At 50.8% G+C, this 22,884-nt stretch overlaps 1 protein-coding gene across 2 annotated transcripts; it reads right to left on the bottom strand.

The window, feature by feature from the left end:
- Window positions 1-893: 893 nt before the first annotated feature.
- On the bottom strand, window positions 894-10,779 carry ENC1 (ectodermal-neural cortex 1). Of its 2 annotated transcripts, none has more exons than XM_081131450.1 (3): window positions 10,382-10,779; window positions 4,962-6,777; window positions 894-982 (listed from the first exon to the last, which is right to left on the bottom strand). In XM_081131450.1, the coding sequence occupies exon 2, from the start codon at window positions 6,762-6,764 to the stop codon at window positions 4,995-4,997; it is 1,770 nt and encodes a 589-aa protein (XP_080987576.1). In that variant the 5' UTR covers window positions 6,765-6,777; window positions 10,382-10,779; the 3' UTR covers window positions 894-982; window positions 4,962-4,994. The 2 variants fall into 2 exon arrangements, with proteins under 2 accessions (XP_080987576.1, XP_080987577.1); XM_081131451.1 differs by having other exon boundaries at window positions 898-982; window positions 4,973-6,777; window positions 10,382-10,774.
- Between the last annotated feature and the right edge of the window lie 12,105 nt (window positions 10,780-22,884).

The raw sequence follows: 22,884 nt of genomic DNA, 5'->3' as shown, positions 1-22,884 counted from the left end.
GGTGAATCTGATGGAAGGGGCAGAGCGAAGCCTTCCCTTACGTGACCAGAGCCCATGAAACCCCACTGACAGTCGGTGAGTCTAAGAAACGTGACCTCCATCCATGTTTTCTCTACCTCTAGGTGTAATTTAAGTTTCTGTTTTGTAATACTTCCCTGTCTTGACATTTACAAAATCCCTCCCCTTCCCAACCCACCCTCCAGTTATATTCCAAACTGTAATTCCAAAGTTTTCCTTTTTGTGCAGCAAAGCACATAACAGCCACAAAATTGTGCAAAACATACAACCATTCACACAAGTCCATACACGTGAAGACAACTGTAAGCATTGTTTCAGCATGCAGGCATCAAACAATAAATAGCTAAATCTATAACAAATTTCTTAACAGCCAAGGGAAAGTTTAAAGTCACTTATAAATAGAAAAGATCATCTACCAAACAGCTACCAACAATGTCCCCATTGTTCGGAACCCTTCCCGGGGAGCACAGCCCCTCAGAGACCGGCAGGGCCCAGGGCTCCTCACTCTGCGGCCAGCACCAGCCTCCCTCCTGGCCCCACAGTCGGGCTTTCAATCTCCAAGAGCAGCTGGCGTGGAGGCTTCAAGCTCGCTCCTCAGAGAGAGGTGACAACCATTTCAAATTTTACACATAAATGGTGGAGCCCATGGAAATCAAATGCTGAATATCGTACAGCAAGGGAAAAGGCCCGGCTTTTCTCTCCCTTTGAGGGGCTGATTAACGCTGACATTAATCCACAATTACAAGACAAGGACTGGATCACAGGTTCATTCATTCATATTTAAACCATGTGCTACTTGCACAGAAAATCCCACCCCTCCCCCACCCCCTTCCTTCATGTCCAGTTAGAGCATTTACAAGGTGCCGCCGATGGTACAATCCAGGTCTTGTAGCAACTTCTTTTCCGTTTTTTTTCTTTCTCTTCGTTAAATTTGGCCTCTCAAAAACAGAAATCGTTTCTTGAGCTAAAACAGAGGAAAAAGATTTTTGTTAGTATCCTCAAAATCTAAAAATAAAACTCAGGACAGCACTGGTCAGTATTGCTTCTGAAGGTCTTGATTACAACATGTTCAGTAGGAGCTGTGCAAAGACGTGAGGTGCTGCCTTGAATGCACACGCACGCACACACGCACACACACGCACGCACACGCATGCATGCAGACGGCTGGCCGGACGGGAGCAACGGTGTCCAAAGGAGGATCTTCGCTTCCTTCCTAAACACGTGTGTTCAAATTCACACCTATACGTCTAGATCTTACTACCAGTTGCCACCTTCTGCTCCCAACATTCGTAATTCCTCTGTGTGGTTAAACAGAGCTACTGGGAAGCAATCTCCGGAGGGTCAGGAAAGATTCCTGTGCAAACCTCCACGGCCCGTTTACCGTAACAGGTTCCAAATTCAATTTGTTTACCATATAGGCGGCAGACGTATTAATCCTCTTATTTAAATGCATCTCTGCTATTCATTATGGCAGGAATCAGTCTCGCTTCCTTTCATATGACAACATACCGGGCTCAGTAGCCCAAGGCTGGACTTATTCTCAAAGTTCGTCCGTCCACAGTTGGGAGACGCCGGCTTAGGTACACGGAGCAGCTACCTGCGGGATCTGCCAGTGTCAAGTGTGGATACAAATTCAAGGCGCCATAACCACTCGTCATGGGAGCTGGCATTTCCTCACAGTGCCCACCCCTCCCGCTCGGTTACGTCTAATGCGATATGGGGACGTTTTGCAGATGGCTTGCCTTGCAAACGCTCACCCTCACACTCAGCCCGGGTAGGAACTTGCATCCGGCCGCTGCAGCTATTCACAAAGGGAATTCAGGAGGGGCCACTCGTTCCTGGCCCTGAATTCTCCTCGCTTTTGTGTGTTTAGGAGTCTGATTCATTGCATCAGTGTTTCTTTTGGCAGTTTCATAACAGTGATTCAAGCTTTCAAGGCATTCCTTAGACTACGGTGTCATCCCCTTGGCCCCACCTCCTTAGAACCTATATATCAACATTAGGCCAAAAGAATGTATCTTGTAATAATACAATAAAACTTCAAGATGCTGCACACACGGGGGGGAGGGGGGAAAAGGACACCAAAAGAAAAGAAAAACTCTAAAAAAGGAAGAAAAATGCAAAGCAAAATCTAAGTTCTGGCCGGCTGGGGCCACACAGCACCATGAAAACGCAGACTAATCAAAAGTAATTTCCCTTTTGTCCCTCCCACCCGTTGACAGAGCGGCAGGAGTCCGTTAGAATCTCCTAGATGGATGAGCTTTAGGACCAGGGCAAACTTTTTGTTAACACTATTAATTCCCTCAGCACCTCCATTTGGAGAGCAAAGAGATGTCCTCCTGGAAGTTTTTGCCGCTTAGGACTGACACCTACACTGCACCGCCTCTCACTCCATCCCGCTTTGGCGTTTTAACAAATATCTGTGTGCAGTCAACTTGGGCAGTTTAAACCCCCCCCCCCCCCGTGGGAAACCGCAAGAGCGGCTTTGATCAGGCCCACCCGCACCGCCTTTACAAAGGCGGGCGACCCCGGCCGCGTCGAGTGCGTCGTTACATGCTCGACTCCGGCTGGCAGCACCGAGGCGGAGAGGATGTGATTTCACCCAGAACCTAACACTTCAGATACCCTCCGTTTCCAAGGCACCGGAAGCATGTGAAGAGATTCAAATATTCCGGATACGATGAATTCCAGTGTTTGCATACTCTGGGCTGAGAAAAATGAGGCACCGAAAAGGAAATATAAAGATAACGAGAGATGATAGTCAGAGGAACTTCATCCCCCCCACACACAAAGCTAATTCCACTGCAGGCTCAGGTCTAAACCGAAGTGAGGAAAGAAGCCCGAGAGCACTGAACACTGAATGTATGCCAGGCGCTGGGCTAGGCGTTCTAGCCACTCCCTCCCCTGCCTCCCTATTTATCCATCTACCCAGGTCTGAACTGGGGCAAATCTTAGGGGATGCATAATGCAAACCACTCATTTGACAAAGGAGCGAAATCCAGAAAGGTCCAGACTCCAGCTTAGAACCAGAACCAGAATGCACGTGGTCTCTCTTTCGGCCTTAACGTCCTTACCTTGCTCCAAGGAGGCCAACCATTCCACCAGTTGCCATTCTGAAGTACCGCCACCACTGGCAATTTTATGGCTCCCCTTATTATTATGGGCAAATAGAGTCGGTTCTGGACTAACACCCAACTCAGTGTGCTGTTAATTGATGCTTTACCCTAGGAGGTTCTTTAAAGCAGCTTTGGAGGTGAGTCACGCATTCATATCACAAAAGAAATAACCACGTTCAGAGCACTTGTTTACTCAGGATTACTGAGATGCCAGCAAGGCTGCAAAAACCAGTTTGGTGTGGACGCTGTGAGCCAAGCTGCTCCCCAGAGGAGGCTTCTGACTGCTCCTGCGTTTCATTCCGAGGAAACATTACATTGCTAAGAACTCTACTAACTGGAATAGGCTGGAGGAGAAACTGCAGAAATGAAACAGGTAGAAGGATTAAGGGTGACAGCGAGGCCAGTTTTCGTGGTGTTTTTAAATGAGCTGTGAGAGAGGAGGGAAGAAAAGACAGGTGAGTCAGAGCCCCCTCGACTCAGCTTGCAACGACCCCTAAGCTCTCATTTTCTCTTTGTAAGTTCCCTTCAAAGGTCTGACGCATACTACGGAAAACAGGGCCCAGAGTTTCCAAGTAAGAAGTTGGTTTTCGTTGTAGTTCCTCCAAAGCAGAGTTTTAATTTTATTCTGCTATTAGTAATGGAATAAGCCCCCGAGTCACCAAAACCAATCAACAGGCTGTGTGCTCTGTGCTGCCTTAGACAGTGCTGAAGTGATTCCCGGGCCCGGTCCTAGGAACGCTTAACGGCGGCCGAGCGGACACTGAGCTGTGGAGGCCTATTAATTATTTGAGCCAAGAGTATAATATACTCTTAAGTACACAAGACAACCATTATGTACTCAGATATATGACACAGAAACACAACTTTTGTTAGGCCCGACAATAGGGCCGGCCTGTCTGATTAACTCTGAAAGGCTGCTGTAAGAGCAGCTTAGATGGCTCAGCGTATCCACGCATCAGACAAATGTATGCAATGCAGGTGCGGCCTTTTACAAGGGCCTTTTAAATGTCCCTCCAAAGTTAATACGTTCGAGAAAAAATTAAATAAGCTAATAAATAATCCTGGAGAGAATAATCTAAGAATAAATTTAAGCATTCAATTTTTTAAAAACCATACTTCATTCCAGGAAGGGTTTGAGGAAGCTAAATGTGAATATTAACAAATATCTTCACACCAATATGAAGCTCAAGTTCACTAAGCGGCAGTTCAGCACAACGCTCGAGTGCCTGGAGCCCGGCTGCCTGGGTGGATTTCTTGACCAATTCTTGCGCCTACTGCTAAACTCTATGACCTTGGGCAACTTCACCTCTGTGTGCATGAGGTGTTTTCATCCATGAAGGGCTCTGGTAACAGCGTCTCACAAGGCTGTTGTGAAGATTCAGTGAAGTGATCCATGCGAACACACAGCCCAGCTCCAGACACACAGCGAGGGCTCGCTAACTACCAGTTGGCATTATTAACATAGGTCAGGGTTTCTCAGCCTGGGGTGCATTAGAATCACCAGAAAACTTTCTAAAAATGCTGATTCTGGGCCCCACAAGACCAAATGAAACCAAGTGTCTGGGCTGGGTAGTTTTTGCAAAGCTCTTTGGGAGATTCTGAGGCTCAGTAAAGACCGAGAACCACTGGTTTACAGTGTTACAGTGGGGGGCAGGGGGGAGCTGTGGTCAATACAACCGTTTAAGTGCTGGGATACAAGTTCTTTCATTTTTACAGTTTTTGTAGTGGTTCTACGGGATAGGCTATATGGACCACACCTCACGCCACACGCACACTTACACGGCTAGCTTAATTACACGCATGCTGACAGTTAGCCCGACTCCTTACCTCCTGCCCACCTTTCTAGAGGATGGACTGCGTTTAAGAAGGCAGATGCTTCCAGGTGCTGACAAACGCAGTCGGTATCAGCGAGTACGGGACCGTGGTTATGCTGTTCCACACATCCAACGTCGGGTCGTAGCAGTCCAGGGTCTTGCACCGCTGAATGCCAAAGTACCCTCCCACCACGTAGAGCTTGTTTCCGGAGGCCACCGCGTGGCAGCTCATGCGCTTCGCCGTCACGTCTCCCACCTTGGTCCACTGGTAAGTCTCGCTGTTGAATTTATAAGCAGAGCAGGCGGAGAACTCTGTATCCCCCCCCATAATAAAAATCTGGTTGCCCAGCACGGCTGCGGCTGTGTAACGCCAGGGCTGGGGACAGGTGGCCGGAACCGTCCACCTGTTTTCACACTGATCGTAACACTGAACCTTGGGGAGCTTGTCGTGACTGACGCTGGTACCTCCGAAGGCGAACAGCTTGAGTTTGGCGCTCACCACGGCCGCATTGCTAACGCCTTCCCGCAGCGGGGCCACCATGGTCCACTTGTTGGTTGCGGGGTCATAATGTTCTACCTGCTTTAGAGAGACCGAGGGGGAGGCTGGCAGGCAGCCAGTGGCGGCCGTGTGGCCCCCGACCACATACAGGCAGTGCTTCAGTTCCGCAGAGCCGTGGCCGAACCTGGCCACCAGCATGGGGGCGGCCTTGGACCACTCCTCGTGCAGGGTGTCGTAAACCCAGACGTCTTTCGAGACGCCGTTCTCGGAGCCCCGGCCCCCAGTAATGTACACCTTGCAGCCAATGGCGCACGCACTGAACTCTTTTCTTGGGCTGGGGATGTCGGCCTTCGGGATGATTTCTTTGGCCTTCTGGTCGACCAGGTACAGCTTGTCACACATGAAAGTCTGCCCCCCCAGGAGGAAGAGGGCGTGGCCGGTTTTGCGAGGCCGGGCACAGAGGCTGGTGACCACGCCGTCGTTCTGCAGGATCTTCAGCTTGCACCTGATGGCCTCCTCCACGATCTCCTTGCTCTTCCTCTGCTTGGTGATGAGCTCCTCCGTGGCCACGTTCTCCATGAGGTAGATGGCCGGCAGGAGGGCCAGCCTCACCGTCTGCAGCAGCTCCGGGAGGTGGCAGTGGCGCTTCTTCAGGTCGTAGCTGATCCAGCTGATCGCGGACTCGTACACGAGCCTCTCGTCTTCTGTCTCCAGCTCCTCGCTGGACAGCAGCTGCACGACCGTGTCCTGGGGCAGCTGCAGGAAGTCCTCGTTCTTGCGGATGGTCTGGAAGTTGCTGAGACACATCCTCCAGGCGAGCTCGTGCAGCCTGGCGCACTGGTGCGCGTCGGACAGCAGCAGCATGCCCAGGCAGTTGCTGGGGTGCAGGTTCCTCTCCAGGAACTCCGCGCAGGCGTCCCGGATGTCCTGGAACTCCAGCATGTCGCCGGCCTCCAGCAGCGACTCCGCGTTCTCTTCGTTGATGACGACCCGGGAGGAGTAGGCGTAGTCGAGCAGCAGCTCCAGGACCTCGGGGTGGATGGAGCTGTCGAAGTTGACCTCGCTGTCCTGGCTCTCCTTCAGGCCGCCGCTGAACATGGCCTCGAAGTAGCGGCTGCAGGCGGCCAGCACGGCCCGGTGGCAGGGGAAGGTCCTGTCCCCCGCGTGCAGGAGCACGTCGGTGAAGAGGCGCTGCTGGCGCAGCAGGTTCAGGTGCGTGAGGACGCTGTCGGCGTAGGAGGACTTGTGGAACAGGTAGATGTTGATGGAGCCGCTGCTGGCCCGGGACTTGCGGTTCTCGTGCACGCTGACGGACATTTTGTTTCCGCTCCTGAAACAACAACACAGAACCGCTGAGCGGGTGCTCGAAACAGCAGAACAAGCAGCGATCCCCCAGGACAGGAACCCGAACGCCCTGCCCTCAGCTCTGCTGCCCACGGCCCCGCACAGCCGACGGCCGCTCCCGCACAGAGCCAGCACCCGTCCGTAAGGACAGCCGTTCACGGTCAGGCTGTGCTCTGCGCCGTCTAAAAGAAATCACTGCTCGAAAGCTGGTTCATCTTGGAAAACCTGACTGCCGACTTTCAGGATATCGAAGCCCTGGAGAATGGTCCGTCAGCACAAGCCAGGAGGAGCGAGGTCTCATGCTCACAGCTCCGTCCCTGTCCAGCTGACTCACCGCAGGCCACTCAAAATGCCAGGCCCCCAGCCCTCATAACGCCGGGACAGGCACCAGCTAGAATGCCCTATGCAGCATAAAGCCATGCGTAAAACAAACACCTACTAATTAATTCCATTAAGAATTCCTTGGGTAAGTTCCGGTCTCCCTGCAATATACAGTAAGTGGGAAATGTAATATTAAAATGACAGGCTTAGGCAACTTCTCCAATGATAGGACCCTTATTTAAATGTTACAAATCATTCCTAACCAGACAGCTCTGCCACTACAGAGTCCTAAAAGCGGCCCAATACAAACATTACCATATACCGATCAGCAGGCTTTGGTGAAAACACTGAATAGATTCTGACCACAATCACCACCCATCGTTCTTGCTCTGGACAGCTTCCAAAATGAGGATTTGGGCACATAAAAGGAAGAATATTTTGAGTGGCATACACATGCGTGCTGTTTTTCTGTTCTTCCTTCTTTATATCAATTCTTAGGAAACCAGTTGCAAGAACAAAGGATCTATCTGCTCCTCTCTTTTGATTAGATGGTGCATCACCAAGACCGTTCTTGTGTACCTGCTAGTGCTGCCATCTGCATATAGGGAGTTCAAAATGCAAACACTGCTTTATCTAAATAAAAAAACATGCACACGTATGTATATGTATATATGCATGTGTGTGTATTTTGCCAACCATTGTTAATTTTGGGCTACCCTAGAATTTATTTGCTGACTAAAGTTTTTTTTTCCCTCAGTGTCTAAATTGAAATTATAGCAGAATCTAATGCTATCTTTGGCTTTCCTCAGTAAGTAAATTGTAGGCTAAAGGTATAGGAAATCCCTATCACCTATCTTCAAAAATGGAACCACATCCTTTAAAACACACACATACAAACCCTACCTCTCTTTTACTTCAAAGGAGTAAAGGCTTCAAGCACCTGCCTGTCAAAAGATTCCTAAAGAAGTTGTTTATCCCAGGAGAGTAAACTAGGTGGTTACAGTATCTATTCGAACTCAGAACAGCCAGCTGAAACCCATGGCCTGTTTGTTTCCTTCAACCATTCAGATATTTATTTTTAATGTATCCCAGGAATTATCAATAAATGCAAATGCGTAACTTACCACAGATTCATGGGCTAGACACTACACTGCACTTCCCTGACCAGCTGTGTCACAGAAAACAAAAGCAGGTGCCTAGCTTGCCCTTAACACATAAGCCACATACCATTAGGTGATGTAACTTGTTTTCCTTTATTTTGGAATGTAACTTTTCCTTGTGCGTAAACACAGCTCAGTGGAAGAAAATAAGCAACAAAGTCCCAGGCTCTGGTGTTACAAAGACTTGACAAACACCCATTAGTCTCCTGGATATAGCAAATGGTAAAAGAGCCAAGCTTCACCCCCACCTCAAGCCAAGCCTCTACAGGTACAGTCCTTTTTTTCAACCAGTGCTCAATGCTGCAGAGAACAAGGGGGAGGATCCTGGTGAATGCACCAGGTTTCCCAAGTGTTAAAACATCTAGCAGCATCACTGATGCTCTACCACTGTAGTGGTCATTTGAACTAGTACATTCCTTCCTTCTGAAGCACTTTGAGAAAGATTTTAAGCCTGAACCTCAAAAGACGGTATAAATACTTACAAAAATTCCAAATGAGTAAGGAGCTACACCTTTTTTTTTTTTTAAGCTAATGCTTCCAAAGCAACCTCAAAAGCTGTCTCCTTGCAGGCTAAGAACAAATGTAGCTCTGGCTGAAGAATGGGGGACCTACACAAACAAGGTGCACAAGCACCATAAGCACATGGGGCAGGAACCTCAGGAGCCAGAACACATTTCCCTGAGCATTAGATACCCGATGATGTCCAACACGGCTCACAACCTAAGAAGACCTTAGGATCTGCATCTCTATGCATCCTGTGTTGACGCACCTGTATTTTCCAGGTTGACCCATAAAGCCAGAAGGAAGAACCTAACCTGTCATCTTGGATAACATCCAGATGGAGAAGCATGCCACTGTCAAAACCCAACATTCTTGCCACAATGTTTGATTAAAATAAAAGGTACACTTGAAGACCCATGGGAAAAGTTACTTTCTGGTTTAAAATTAGCAAACATCCAAATATCAGCAGAAATCATTTACACAGTCACTAAGCACACCTTCAACATAAATCATCCTTCTGGCACTTTCTAAGCCCCCAGAGAAATATCTGCATGCCAAGTAAGTGTCCAAAAAATGCACACATATACTTAACCTGCACCTACAAAGAAGATGAGAAAAGGGCTGCTATTACCCTTAACATCAAAAGGGCCTCTAGTTACAGTAACTTCAGCTCACTTAGAGCTCCTTACCCAAGCTCTCTGCCTTCAATTCTGAGTCCCTGTCACATCTCTTTAGGTTTTGGACCTGATTTCAATGCAATCAGAGGAGAAACTAGGCAGACTGGGGGGGGGGGGGGGGGGGGGGCGGGGCGGGGGGGCACTTACGTTATTGGTAACAATGAAACATTATAAAAAGCTCCTGTTAACAGGAAAAGCATTTCACCATGCTGTCCCCTAAAACACTTGACTTGCAACGCTCTTTAACACGCCAGCTCTTTAACACGCCACCGTTCCTTTCAGGGAGACACCAAATTACAAGCCCGACAAGTTCAATGGTTCACCTCCGCCCCGCCCACCAAGTCCTGTCCTTCGAAACTAATAATGTTACCCTAAAGGCCACATACTGTACTTACATGAGAAGAAACTAATTTTTGAGACCAAAAAGAACACCACCACAACAGTTTTCATTCATTTCCTACAGACATTTCGCAAGAGTGGCCGTGTCCTCAGGAGGGATTTCTGCGCGTGGCCCAGCGCTCCTTGTGCCGGTCGGGCGCAACGTGGGCCAGCCATCCGCGCTCTCGGCCCGGCGACTGCGAGGCCCGGGCAGCGGGAAGTCCGCCCCGGGAGCCGCTGCTTTCCGCAGAGGGGGGGCGTCACCGCTCCCTCGCCCCGCTCCTCGGTCCCCCAGCAGCTCCCCGGCGCCCCGCCGCCGAGAGGGGGCCCCTCTGGCGATGCCCGGCCCCCGCTTGCGGTGGGAGGTCATCGGAGAACACAAAGGTCTCCGCCCCAACAACAGCTCCCCATCTCCGCCTAAGTCGGGGCTCCGGATCCGGGGCGCACGCACACCCCTCGCGAGCACACCCCTCGCGAGCACACCCCCGCAGGCCGGGCATGTCCAGAAGCCCGCGGCGCCCGCAACAGGTCCGGGGCAGCGGGGAAAACTTACAGCAGTGGCGAATGGCCTCGGGGCACAACTAGCTGGGTTCCTGCCTCGGTCACCGGGCGGGGAGGCGACAAAGTGGACGTCTCGGCCCCGGGGAGCGGTAGCGACTGCCCGGGCGAAAGGACTGCCCAGCCGCGGAGAGGACCGCGCCCGAGGCGCTGGCTCGGGCCGGCTACCCCGGCGGCTCGCCTCGGCCTCGCGATGCCCACGCCGCAGCCCGTGTGCGGCCCGGGGAGCGACGCCCGGAGCGCGTCTCGGCGCGGAGGGCGAGCCCGGCGGCAGGCGCCGCGAGGAGGCGGCTGTGCGCTCGGGGAGGGAGCTGGGACGCGCTCGCGCGCCGGCGGCCGCCTGGCGTCTGGACCGGTCTGCGCGCCGCCGCGCCGCCTCTCCGGCTGCCCGAGCAGAGTGCGCCCGGCCGCGGCGCGCCGGCTATAAGCGCGGAGGGGCGGGGCGGAGGGAGAGGCGCGTCGGCCGAGAGTGACACCCCGAGGGGGCGGGAGGAAGCGCCGGGAGGCGGCCGGGCGGGGTGGCGGCGAGCGCCGCAGAGGAGCGTGTCGGGGGAGTTAATCGGGAAAGGAAGCGGGGGAGGGGGCTGCGGGGAGCGGAGACAAAGCGGACGCGGGATCTCAGCCGTTAGCGAGCAGCTGCAACCCTCGGGGACCGCGAGGGAAACAAGTTTTCCCGGGTCGGAGAGTCTGAGCCGCTCTGGCCAGCCCGTCTAATGGGTCCCCCGGAGCCGGGGGACCCGCGGCAGGGGAGTGACGCCCCGGGCTGTGCGCCCCGCGCGGCGGGAGCCCCCGAGACGCCCAGAAAGGGTGGCGAGAAGCGAGCGGGGGGCGCGGCACGCGCGCTGGATGGGACACCCGGAGGGAGGACGGTGGCGAGGGAGGGGGCACAAGTTTGGACCCTCCGGGGACACTGCCGGTTGGGCAAAGCCGGCCGTGGAGCTCGTCGCTGGCGGGCCGGCCAGGCAGACCCCAGCCCCAGGCGTTTCCCCGGTGGCCTCCATCCCTCCCTACCCCGGTGGGTGCGGCAGCAGCGGGCGGACTGTGCCCCACGCGCCCGGAGCCGCGCCCGCTGCCCGGGGCGCCCACGCGCCTCGCGGAGGGCCGAGCGCCGGGGGCGCTGCGTCCAGGGCGCTCTGCTCCGAGCGGCCGCCGCGCCGCCCCCCTAGCGACGGGGCCCCGATCGCCCCTCGGACGGGACCCTTCCCGCCTTTGCCCGCCCAGCTGCGTGAGTTCGAAGTTCAGCAAAGAAGCGGCGCGGCCCGGCCCCGCCTGCCCGCCGCGTGCGGGAGCGAGCAGTGCGATGCGGAGAGGGCCCCGCGCACAAGCCCACGGCTGGGCCTCGGGCCCCGGGCTCCTCTCCGCGGGGAGTGCACACGTCCGGGCGGTTGGTTTGTGTTTTGTTTTCAACTAGGATTTGGCATCAAGTCTGTGGGTGAACCGCGGGGGTCGCGGGGCCGCGCCGTCGGTGAGCGGCCCGGGTGAGCGGCTCGCCTGCCCGCGGAGCGCAGGCTCCCCGCAGCGGCCCGCGCCCCGCGCCCGCTCCCCCGGCCCCCCTTCTTTCGAAACCCGGGCGCAGACATGATTTAGAGGCTGAGGGGGCACCGCCTGGCCTCCCGGAGCCCGCAGCCCGCGGAAACCAAAACGGTCGGTCCTTTGTTCCACTCCCCCCCCCCAGCCCGCGGTCTCCGCTGGAACCGGGCGGAGCGGCTCCGCGCCCTGCAAACGCAGACGGACAGTGCCCTCTGAAGTCCTGTGTGAGCACTGAGTCGGCAGCCGCACCGTGAGCCCGTACAAGTCTGTTCCATATTTTAAATTTTTTACGTAGAGTCTGAGCTGGAGAGACCGCCCCCCAAAGCCAGAGCGGCCGGATCAGCGGCCCCCAGACCCGTCCGTCCAGGTGGCAGGTCAGCAGCAGGCCCGCGGGTCTTCAAGACCCACATGTTAATGACTTCCTCTGGGAGGAAGTGTTCTGTTGAAGAGATTAGCATTTTCTTTCTGTAAGAAGCATTCCCTTCCAGGGCACCCACTCACCATGTCTACCTAGAGCTGCCTCCCCTAGGCGGCCCTGCCTGGAAATAAAACACGGCTCAGCTGGGGGGGGGGGGGGGGTCAGAGGCCCCTGAGCCAGGAACAGGCCAGTCCCTGCACCTTGGCCCCTGGAAACTGCAGTGTCCTTCCCCGAGGGGACAGCAAAGCTCCCTTCTCGGTGAAGGCCGCTGTGCCTCCGTCACCGCCCAGGGATGCCACTCTCCAGTGTCTGCTCCACCTGCTGTTGCTCCGTCTCTAGGCTGCAAGGAAAGAGAAGGAAAGAAGCTGGAGCCTGGAAAATCTTGAAATGTGTTCAGTGACCATAGACATTCGCTTCATGCGCTCAGGGAGATAAGCCACCGGAGGCAGGGAAGAGAAATTAGCTAAGTGGGTTCTAAAACTGGGAAAGCATTTTCCTGCTGAAAGACGCAGGAACTAAACTTGCACTGGAGGGGACACGTGCCTGCGGCCAGTGACCTCCTGCAGACGGCACCCGGGTTTGCTTGAGCCACCGCGTGAAGAGTTTTCAGCCTGTGTGCAGTTTCTAACGTTCATTTCACAGCTGAAGATGAGTTGCGATTTAGCGTGTTTATGATCACAGCGACCCAAACTGATTTCTCCAGCATTTCTCAGCCAATCCTAAAGGTGATTGTCACGTCACCCACAAGGAAGAAGAAAAGAGCAAACCTTATCTCTGCGCAGGAAGAACTCTCCGGGCAGGCCTGTGGTCAAGCTGGATGACCAGGGACATAGCAGATGTCTGAGTCACAGCGACTCAGGAAGTGCGGCAGACACCCCGTTATCCCAGGCCACCACCCGCCCGAGATGTTAGGCCCGTCCTGTCTGCCCCTGGGAGCTGCTCTCCCGCTCTGCCTTGTGACACCAAACCAAGGCCTCATTTTTAATGCTATTAAGAAGCGGTGCCCAAGGCCTTCGCCTTGTTATCTCCCTTAACAACTTTATTTTGTTAGTCTGCAAAATAAGCAGCATGGGGTTAAATGTATTAGCTGCCTTCAAACCTAATTTATCTTCATTCCTTCCTAATTTACACTCGGGCTGAATTAATGAGAATGATTTAATTAGCATGGTGGGACCGCGGTACCAGGGACAGACAGCCCGAGCAGTGGGCTGAGCAGCTGCCATCCTGCCTCCCGGGGTCCCCTGAAGCCCCACCCGAATTTCAGATGCGCTCCCTGCCAGCCTTCCAAAAGTGTCCTCTTTGTTCTAGAATCCACTTCCCGCATCTGCGCGAGGAAAAAGGCACAGCTTTCCTTCCTCGGCTTGTTCGTGAGATGGGCTCCAAGGCCGCGGCCTGTGGAGTCAGTGGGGCCCGGGGGCCACCTGCCCGCCAAGGTCTGCGTTCTTCCTCCCTCGTGTCCGGTTCTGCTGGGAAGCGCACACCCAGCCAGGGGCAACATCCCCCTGGCTGCACTTGTGCCCTGGGATGAACACTTGTGGAAGGAAAGGGAGGGAAGGAGATGGGCAGAGGGAGGAGCTGAGCCGGGACCAGCCTCCGCCAAGTGGAAATGAGCCTGCGGATTGTCCCCAGTGAAGGAGAAGCCGAGGCCAGGTCTGTAGGGCAGGCTGCCCAGGGAAGGGACGGCGGCCTTGGTGGCTCTTCCAGAGGTGGTTCTAAAGAGGGCAGACCGCTGGGCGTCTCCTGCTGCCAGCACCCCCAGCAGCCCCGGGGGAGGGGTGCTTCATTCCCACAGGAACCCAGGTCTGGGGGCCCAGCAAAGTACCCACTCCAACGCCTCACCCTAACACAGACGCACAAACCGGGGAAATGAGACCTCACCGTATCCTATCAGCAATCCCCTTGCTTTCAAAAAGAGGGATATTTTGTTTTTAAAGACAGGGATAATGGAAAAGTGAGATAATCAATACAAGAAGTTATCAGCATTGTATGTCAGTTACTTTCGTTTCTGGGGACAAACAAGAGAGCTTAACTGATAGTCTGTTTTCTAAACTTTAGTTTGCCACCTTCAGTATTTATGCCTTTTTAACTGTACCTGTGTTAAATGCCTGTTGTGATCAACCTTGAGAGTATTCTTAAAACCGTATCCAGATTCGCTTGGTCAGATTTAAAATTTTCAGTTGCTCCCTCCATTCTTCACATACATTTTGACGATCAAATTGGATTATGGTATGACCTTTAAATTTCAAATTCCAGTTGCTCCCTGCTGATATAGTACACGGTGGACTTCTCTGTCGTGACTTTTAATGGAAAGTTTCTGTGAAAGTGTGTTTGTGTCCTTTCACTGCTAAGCTCCGCCATCGCATCGAACCTTCTCTTCAGGGTCGTTGGAGCTGGAAAGTTCATTCTTCCTTTGAGACTCTATCACCTTACACAGCCCCAAGCGACACGGCAAGGGGTAGACAGTTTATTGGCTGCTTACAGGACTGCAGACGGACACACTGACTCACTTTTCCTTGGTGACAATTTACTCTATAGAGTGTGGCCGCTGGTAAATCAAACAGTCCAGGCTGCTTGTTATTTCTACCCCAGGGCCCTTCAAGACAATGATCTTCACAGCCTATTATAAGTTACAGATTTTAGGGTCAGGATTTTAAAGCAGCATTGGTTCTTTTCTCTTCAATTACAAAAGCAGTGCATGCTGCAAATTCGGAATAAACCGAAAAGTAAAAGAAAAAATTAACCATAAGCCCGTCACTTGGAGAGAATGACACTCAGCATTTAAATTCTAGTCTTTGTGTGTCCACGTAGTATTTTTATTTTTAGCATCTAAGTGGTTAAGGGCAGAGTCTCTAGAACCAAGCCAGGATTCCTGCTTTTACATTTTACTAGCAGGGTGTTTGGGAGCAGGTATTGTAATATCTTGGTGCCTTAGTTTCCCAGTTTGTAATATGAGACAATGAGAGTACCAGGCTCCGAGGATTGCTGCCCAGATTAATAAACGAGCGTACGCACGGCACACAGAGCAGTGCCTGGCTTGTGGTAAGTGCTATGTAATGCTTGCTTTTATGATTCCGTAGTAAGCTGTTTAAGGAAAATGGTCCTACAATCCCATCGTTATTTCCTAGTAACTCTCCTAAATAAAAGTGCCTTGAGCCCTGGCCGGGTGGCTCAGTCAGTTGAGCGTTGTCCGATTCCCGGCAACCGATCGATGTTTCTCTCTCTCTCTCCCTCTCCCTTCCTCTCTCTAAAATCAATAAAAACACTTTTTAAAAGTGACTTGGGTCCTTTTCAAAGTTCCTCTTCCCGTATCTGGCCAGTAGCACCGGGTAAGGGACCCGGCCTGCCCTGAGTGACTTGCCGCCCTGGGAGTGTGGATTTGAGTCTCTGCCCTCCTGGCACTCGCCGGGACCTGACGCCCGCGGCCTTGCTCTCCTTCCCTCTCTCACTGACACTGTCTCCATGTTTTGTGCTGGAGTCATCGCTCTCCAGTTGATGATGGAGAAAGGGCTCTTTACTCTTCATTACCTTTAAAAAAACTAAGCTGCTGCAGAGGGAAAAGCGTTTAACAAATCACACATTTAAAAAGGAAGGCCGCTGCCGAGCCTGAGCCCGAGGCCACCAAGGCCCGGAATACAGGCCCGCTGTTCCGGCCCTGGTGTCCCGTAGGGTGCACTTGGTAAAAGCAACACCAGGCCTCCGTGGGGTGTGGCCTTTCACAGCCCAGGGACATCTTAAATGCTCCCCCTCCCCCAACTATTTTTCATAATCTTTTGAGTGCCTGGAGGCTCCTGGATCTAAACTCTTAATTTGTTCTAAGTAATTACATTAAGAATTGACCGTTGTTCTGAGCAGTGAAAATGAAGGTTTTGTTTGGCCTATATGCTTTGCTTCCAGGGCAAGATGCCAAGTCTCCAAGCATGTCTGGGCATGAAGAAGGGACCAGAAGAAGGGACCTTTGTGGTCCAGAGCTTGCACCTTTGGATGAATATTAAAAGGATTTTATGGCACTCTGGGAGCACGGACTTCACTCGCGGCTCACAGTTCAGCTCTGACAGGAGTCTGGAAAAAAGTTAGGAAGCTGCAAGTTAACGTTACCAGAATGAAGAAAGAATGAAAAAGGAGAGGGGTGCTGGTGGGTGGGTTTTGCCCTCAAAGTCCCAGGGCTGTTTCTCCGCATTGTTTTGAAAAGACGGCATGAGGAAGGACAGACTCATACACACAAGCATTCCCAAAATTCCCTTAGCCTCATGAGCAATTTCAGAAGCAGTCACTAGAAAATTCCAAGTAAATATTTCTTTATCTGAGGATATTTGGAAATACTAGGAGGAAATGGTAACATTTTTTAAAATTATGTATATTGAAATAGTTATAAGTCCGTTTTTATACCCATAATTATCTGAAAAGTTGTGGTTTTAGTCATTCAGTCACTCAGCCGATCAATCGGTCCTTCATCCGGCAAATATTTATTTATCGTTATCGTATTAATACTTGGTGCCAGGGCTGTTCCCCAGCTCCACCCGGTCTCTGCCAGCCCTCGCTGTGACTTTACAGCGTGCAGGCTTGGCTTGCCATCAGCATACATGTATTTGCATTTCGAATGTGTCTCCTTCCAACTCTGAAACCATGGAAAGAAGTCATATATAGGGAAACTTGAGAGGATCAAGGAGAAAAAGAACATAAACAGAGGCAAAAAAAGACCTCGGTGTCTGTCACCCTTACTAGACTGCTAGTCTAGGGGAGACCCAGGGGAAGGGTGCAGACCGCCCGGGCTGTGACATGGTCTCCAACTGCCATTTTTCACCCAGGGATTACAAGTGAAGCCATTATTGCCTTATTAAAAACTTGCCTGTTAAAAGGGTAAACTGGCTCATAAAGGCATTGGCCAAGAAAGGAAAAGGCAAACCTCACAGGCAGAAATAGGGGGTGCGCGTCAACACCGCACCCTCCTTCCTCCTCACACAGGCTCTGAGTTTCACGCCTTGCGAGGGGGCGTCCCAGGGTCCTCCAACACGGCATCAGTATCTTCTGTGTCTTTTCTGGGTCACTTATGATGCCTAAAATTAACAGGAACACCAAGTTACACTCTGATTTTTCAAACAGTGGTTTCCCAGGCAGGTCCTTGATTAATTTCATCAGAATGCCTTTTCTCCATCTCACTTGCATATTTCAAAATCCTACACACAGTTTTGTATAACTTAAAAAATATAAAACATTTGTCGAGTCTCAATATTTTTTGTATATGTCCTGCTAAAGACAAAAGATTTTCTTGTTTGTTTTATTCTGTTTTTTTTCCTTGCTGGTTACTGAAAAATGAAACCGCCATCCTCAACAAAGGCAGAAACGCGGTCACCCAGGACCCAGACGCAGGGTTCCGCAGGCCCCGTGCAGAATTTGGGTGAAGCAACAGTGCCCTCTCCTGGCTACAGTAAGAACCAGTTACAGAAGAATCTGACAAAATTCAAGACAAGTCCTATACAGCACAGCGCCCACAGTTAACAATAATGTGCCGTGTGCTTAAAAATTTGCCAAGAGGGTTGGTCATATGCTGTGCTCCTATCACAATAATAATAATAAATAAAAATGGCAGGAGAAAACTTAGAAATGGTGGGTATGTTTACTGCATAGATTCCACAGATACATACTTATCCCAAAACTCATAAATTGTATACATTAAATCTGTACAGATTTTTGCATGTCAACCATACCTCAATAAAGTGTTTGTTGTCTTTTTTAAGTAAAAAGGTAAATAAATAAATAAATCCAACATATTGAAAAAGAAAGCCAACAGGGTGTCTAAACCCCTATGGAGTTTTTGAGCAGTTACACGGCCCTAAAGGTTATGTCTCAAATGAGCAATGTCAAGTGTCATCTGGGGTCCAGCCAGTCTACACAGCCTGACGCCACTCCTGTGCTCCACAGGCTGGCAAGCAGAGGGCACACCTGGACCATGCGTCTCCTCAGCACAGACCGGGCAATCCCATCCCGCCCGTCCAGCGCCATGCCTCTTCTGTGCACAGTGCTAATGCAAGTTGTCCTCAAGGGCTGCTGGACAGGACCCGCTTGTCCACTGGGATGGTCTTGGAGCTAATAAAAAGGAGTAGAATCCCTAACATTTATTTAGTCTTATCATGTGCCGAGCACTACATATGCCCATTTTATTTAATCCCCACAGCAACCCAAAAAGACTAAAGGTGTTGTATGAAGGCAGACCCCAAAGCGGTTTTTATTTCACTAGGGTTGAGTTCCTAACCGCTGGCATACACTGCCTCCTCTCTTTTCCTGATTAGCGGGGGCTCTATTTCTCTGTCCCCTGGAATGCCAGTGGACACCTGGCATGTGTGCAGTGAATTTACAAGAAGAGAAGAAATGATTATTCAGTTTACTTTGCTTTATGTTGACAAATGAGGGTCTGATAAAAGTGTGACAAATGAGAAGCTGGAATCAACTAACTAAAATTACACAAGTTTTTGTTTGGTTGGGTTTTTTGCTGGTAATTAACTGTTTTATTTTTAAGGCCAACAAGAAGTTTTTTTTTCTAATACAAGCATTAGTACTAAAACTTACCTTCTAAACACTGCTTTAGCTGCATTCACATGGATACATTGTATTTATTTTTATTCAACTGGAAATATTTTCTAATTTCCTTTTTTAAAATGTTTTTATTGATTTGAGAAAGGAAGGGTGAGGGAGAGGGAGAGAAACATGGATGAGAGAAGAGAACCATTGATTGGCTGCCTCTTGCACACCCCCTACTGGGGATCAGGCCTGCAACCTCGGCATGTGCCCTGACTGGAATGGAACTGAGGACCTCTTGATGCATGGGATAATGGTCACCCAACTGAGCCACACCAGCCGGGGCTCTAACAAAGCATTTTAAATAGATTTTCAACTTGAGTGAAACCCAGATGATGTGGTTTACATGATCTGGAAAACCCCATTTCCAGAATATTTTCCTTAATCAGAATTTCTCTGGATGCCACATTCAGAGCCATGAATTAGAAGAAAGTTTCCCCCAACCTCCAAACAAGGACCGCCATCCGCCTATGATGAATGAAGCTTTGCAAAGAGCTCAGGTCTCCTCAGAAGCATGGACCATTCCAGTTGTGAACTAACCAGCATCTCTGTGCTTTTCCTCTAGAGATAAGAAGTGTTAAGTTACCCAAAGACCAAGTCACCCAAAGGCCAGCTAATTTATTTCTGCTCCTTGGTGATTAATTGGTCTGTGTTCCCTGGTACTAGAAATAATAAAACTTAGGTAATGGGAAACCAGAGCCTATGTTCCCATTGGGAAGGGTCACAGTCCACAGTGGGCTGTTAATTCTAATGGCCGGCACAGGCCTTCTGGCCTGGGTTTGGGGCAATAAGTCTATTCCCCAGCTCTGTGTAAAACTACCCTTATGCCAGAAATACTAGGCATTTTTGTAAAAGCCTAACCTTAACTGATTTTGCTTAGTCTAATGCTTAAGTTTGGAGTGAGGAGTCTACACAGAAATTAAATTAATGCTCACTTTTATGTCCATAGTTAATACATGTACATGAACCACCTATAAATAATAATAATGCCCATTTATAGTCACACCATGGCCTACAGCGTGTGTTGGGTCCCCTTGATCGTGCTGGGAGGTAGATACTATCCTTACGCTGTTTTGTTAATGAGGAAACAGGAGCAACAGTGTACTGTAACTTGCCCAGGAGCCCACAGTCAGTAAGTGGCAAACTCCAAAGCCCAGGCTTTCTCATTCAGAACCTGTGTTTTCCTCGTTTGTGGGCCTACTAACCAGAAAATCCACTTGTGCAGCAGGCAAGCAGCTCCTGAACACAGAACAGCTTTTTGCTTTCAAGTATTTTCTCAATCAAAGGATATTAAAATTACAGCAGCTCTTATGTTAGAGGAGATTCTGCAATTTTTTTTCACATTGAAAGGGGTCCTTATACTTGGTAATAACTATGAATCTTAGGACACAAACTTAGAAATATAAGAAAGGCAATTTTATTTTTCTAGAACAGAACTTCATTTTTATAATAAGCCCCTAATCTGCTGGTTTGGTGGAAACTTAATTGGTACCATTTAAGGCTTCCCTCCCTCCCTCTCCACACGCACTTTTCCCTGAAGCTATGTGCAAGTTCCAGAGTGCTTTGGGGGAGCCAAAGGGTCAAGGACGGAGGCCCACCTGGTCCTTTGCATCATCTGCTCCACCGACGGGACCACCGCCAAGACAACCATCACCCCTTCTGATCTTCAGTAGGTGGTCACTGAGTCCCCCCAGCCTTGCTGCCCCTCTCAGTTACTCTGTCATTTTGCTGTCCTGTTCCAAGCTGGAGGCTCTGCCAGGTTGTCCGAGGCCTTTCCAGCCTGAACACGCCACACAGCTCTCCCCTTATGAGGCCTGGCCGCAGTCCCAGGCCATTCCTTTAGGAACAAGGGGACAACCCTCTTTCTCAGGAACGACCCACATCCACACCAGGGACACAATGTCCCCTCTTATGTCAGTCATTTCTAATGCCCACTTTGCTTTCCCAAAGTGCAATTTATAGCTAACATATCCATCAAATACGACTTCACAAAACTCAATGAAATCTCTTAACTGTAACATAAAGGAGAAACAAGTGGAAAGTTATAATAACATCCTATGCCTGTAAATATGTAAATATCCTAGCACGACTACACTGAAAGACATTATAAAGCAGTCAGGTGGTTGCACACGGGTGAAGTCACTGAACATGCATCTCCAGTGACACTGGGTGCTGCACTGGCCCCTCAGGCGCCGTGCCCCACACTGCTTCAGTGGCATGACTCTACACCATGGCGACCAGTTCCTGCTGAGGCCCCAAACAAAACAAAGAATTGACCCTCAATTTAATAGCAGTCCCACTCCTGGGTAATTCAGTGAGGATTAAAACACCATGAAAATACTGTGCGTTTACAGATAAAGTGGAAAACTCCCACTCCAGGTTAGAGTAAAAGGGCCCAGATTTACCCTCCCACATGAAATAACTAAAACCAGACAAAGTATCTGAAGAAGGGCCCTTAAGACATTGGGTCATTAGGCAACAGAAGCCAACCTGACAGGCCAAGGTCCAGCCTCCCAACCGGACCTATGCCTGCAGGGCTCCATATAAAACACTAAGTACACCCTTTCTCGTTGCTTGGATATCCAGGTTTATATTTACAATTTGCTAAGTGAAGCTTCCCAGGAGTTGTAGTGATGTTGATGTTGACCTTGTAGGTAATTTTGGCTAAAAGTAATAACGTTGAGTCCTGATAAAGTTTCTGGAATTCCATCATGATTCAATTGTCCCTGTTAAAACTGGAGATAAGGTTAGCTCTCCTTCCTGAGCTAAGAGGATCGACAGGTAAATAAATACGTTGCATAGAATGTAAGAGGACCGACTCTGGGAAGGTCAGGGAAGGCTTCCAGGAGGAAGTGATTCCTGAGCTGGGTGTGTAAAGAGTTCAGAGGGTGGAGAGGAGGAACAGACACAGAGAGGTGAGTCGCTGCACACACAGCACGACCCACGCTTAAAGGTTAACTGGAGAGACACAACTGAACATACATTTTAGGCAGCGTCCTCTGACTGCCGTGTGGGGAGTCAGCTCGAGAGGAGGAAGGTCAGGACCAGGGAGTCAGCTCGAGAGGAGGAAGGTCGGGACCAGGGAGTCAGCTCGAGAGGAGGAAGGTCGGGACCAGGGAGTCAGCTCGAGAGGAGGAAGGTCGGGACCAGGGAGTCAACTCGAGAGGAGGAAGGTCGGGACCAGGGAGTCAACTCGAGAGGAGGAAGGTCGGGACCAGGGAGTCAGCTGTGAGTCTAATGGAAGGGACAGTGAGGGTCTGGACTAAGCAGAATGCAGAGAAGCAGGATCCCCACGACCTGCGACGCGGTGCCTGGTGCCCTGACGTGACAGGCGTGGGAGGGGAAGATCATGAGCATAGCTGTGCCCAGGCTGAGGCTGGGGGGGGCGGTGCTGATGTCCTGGAGACGGACACCAGCATCTAAGGCTGGAGTTTGACTTGGAAGATGGATCTTGATCCCACATGTGAATGGTGGTGGGGTTGGGCCGAGGGAAGTGGGGGAGTCTTCCTGGGAGGGGGGAGGTGCGGTGGCACTGGGAAAGCCACTGTTTCTTTGGTTCTGGGTGGCACTGGGAAAGCCACTGTTTCTTTGGTTCTGGGTGGCACTGGGAAAGCCACTGTTTCTTTGGCTCTACGTATCCTTTCCAATCAGCAGCAGCACCAAGTATCTGTTAATATCAGGATATATAATCGCACAGTTGTTTGGGCCAGGCACTAATAAGGGCCGTGATGAGAACACCAGGCTTTTAAGAATGTTCTAACCAACATCCAGAGTCCAACCCTTAAAGCTTTGGAATTTTTTAGACTTTGAGTAGAGTTTTAGGCTATTGACCATTGATCTCTCTGAATCTATAAAAACCTGCACTCATTGTGTACCAAAGCCAGTTAGAACTAGTCAGCAAGCAGTCTTTATGCTAATTCACGCGGTTAGGCCCTGACTGTTATTAAATGCAAATGACTTGAAGCAATGAAAAAAAA

Source organism: Miniopterus schreibersii, assembly GCF_964146895.1.
Source record: "Miniopterus schreibersii genome assembly, chromosome: 3".
In the NCBI taxonomy this organism is placed as follows: domain Eukaryota; kingdom Metazoa; phylum Chordata; class Mammalia; order Chiroptera; family Miniopteridae; genus Miniopterus; species Miniopterus schreibersii.
Note: the sequence above shows the minus strand (reverse complement) of the source record. Positions and strands in the feature narration are given on the sequence as shown.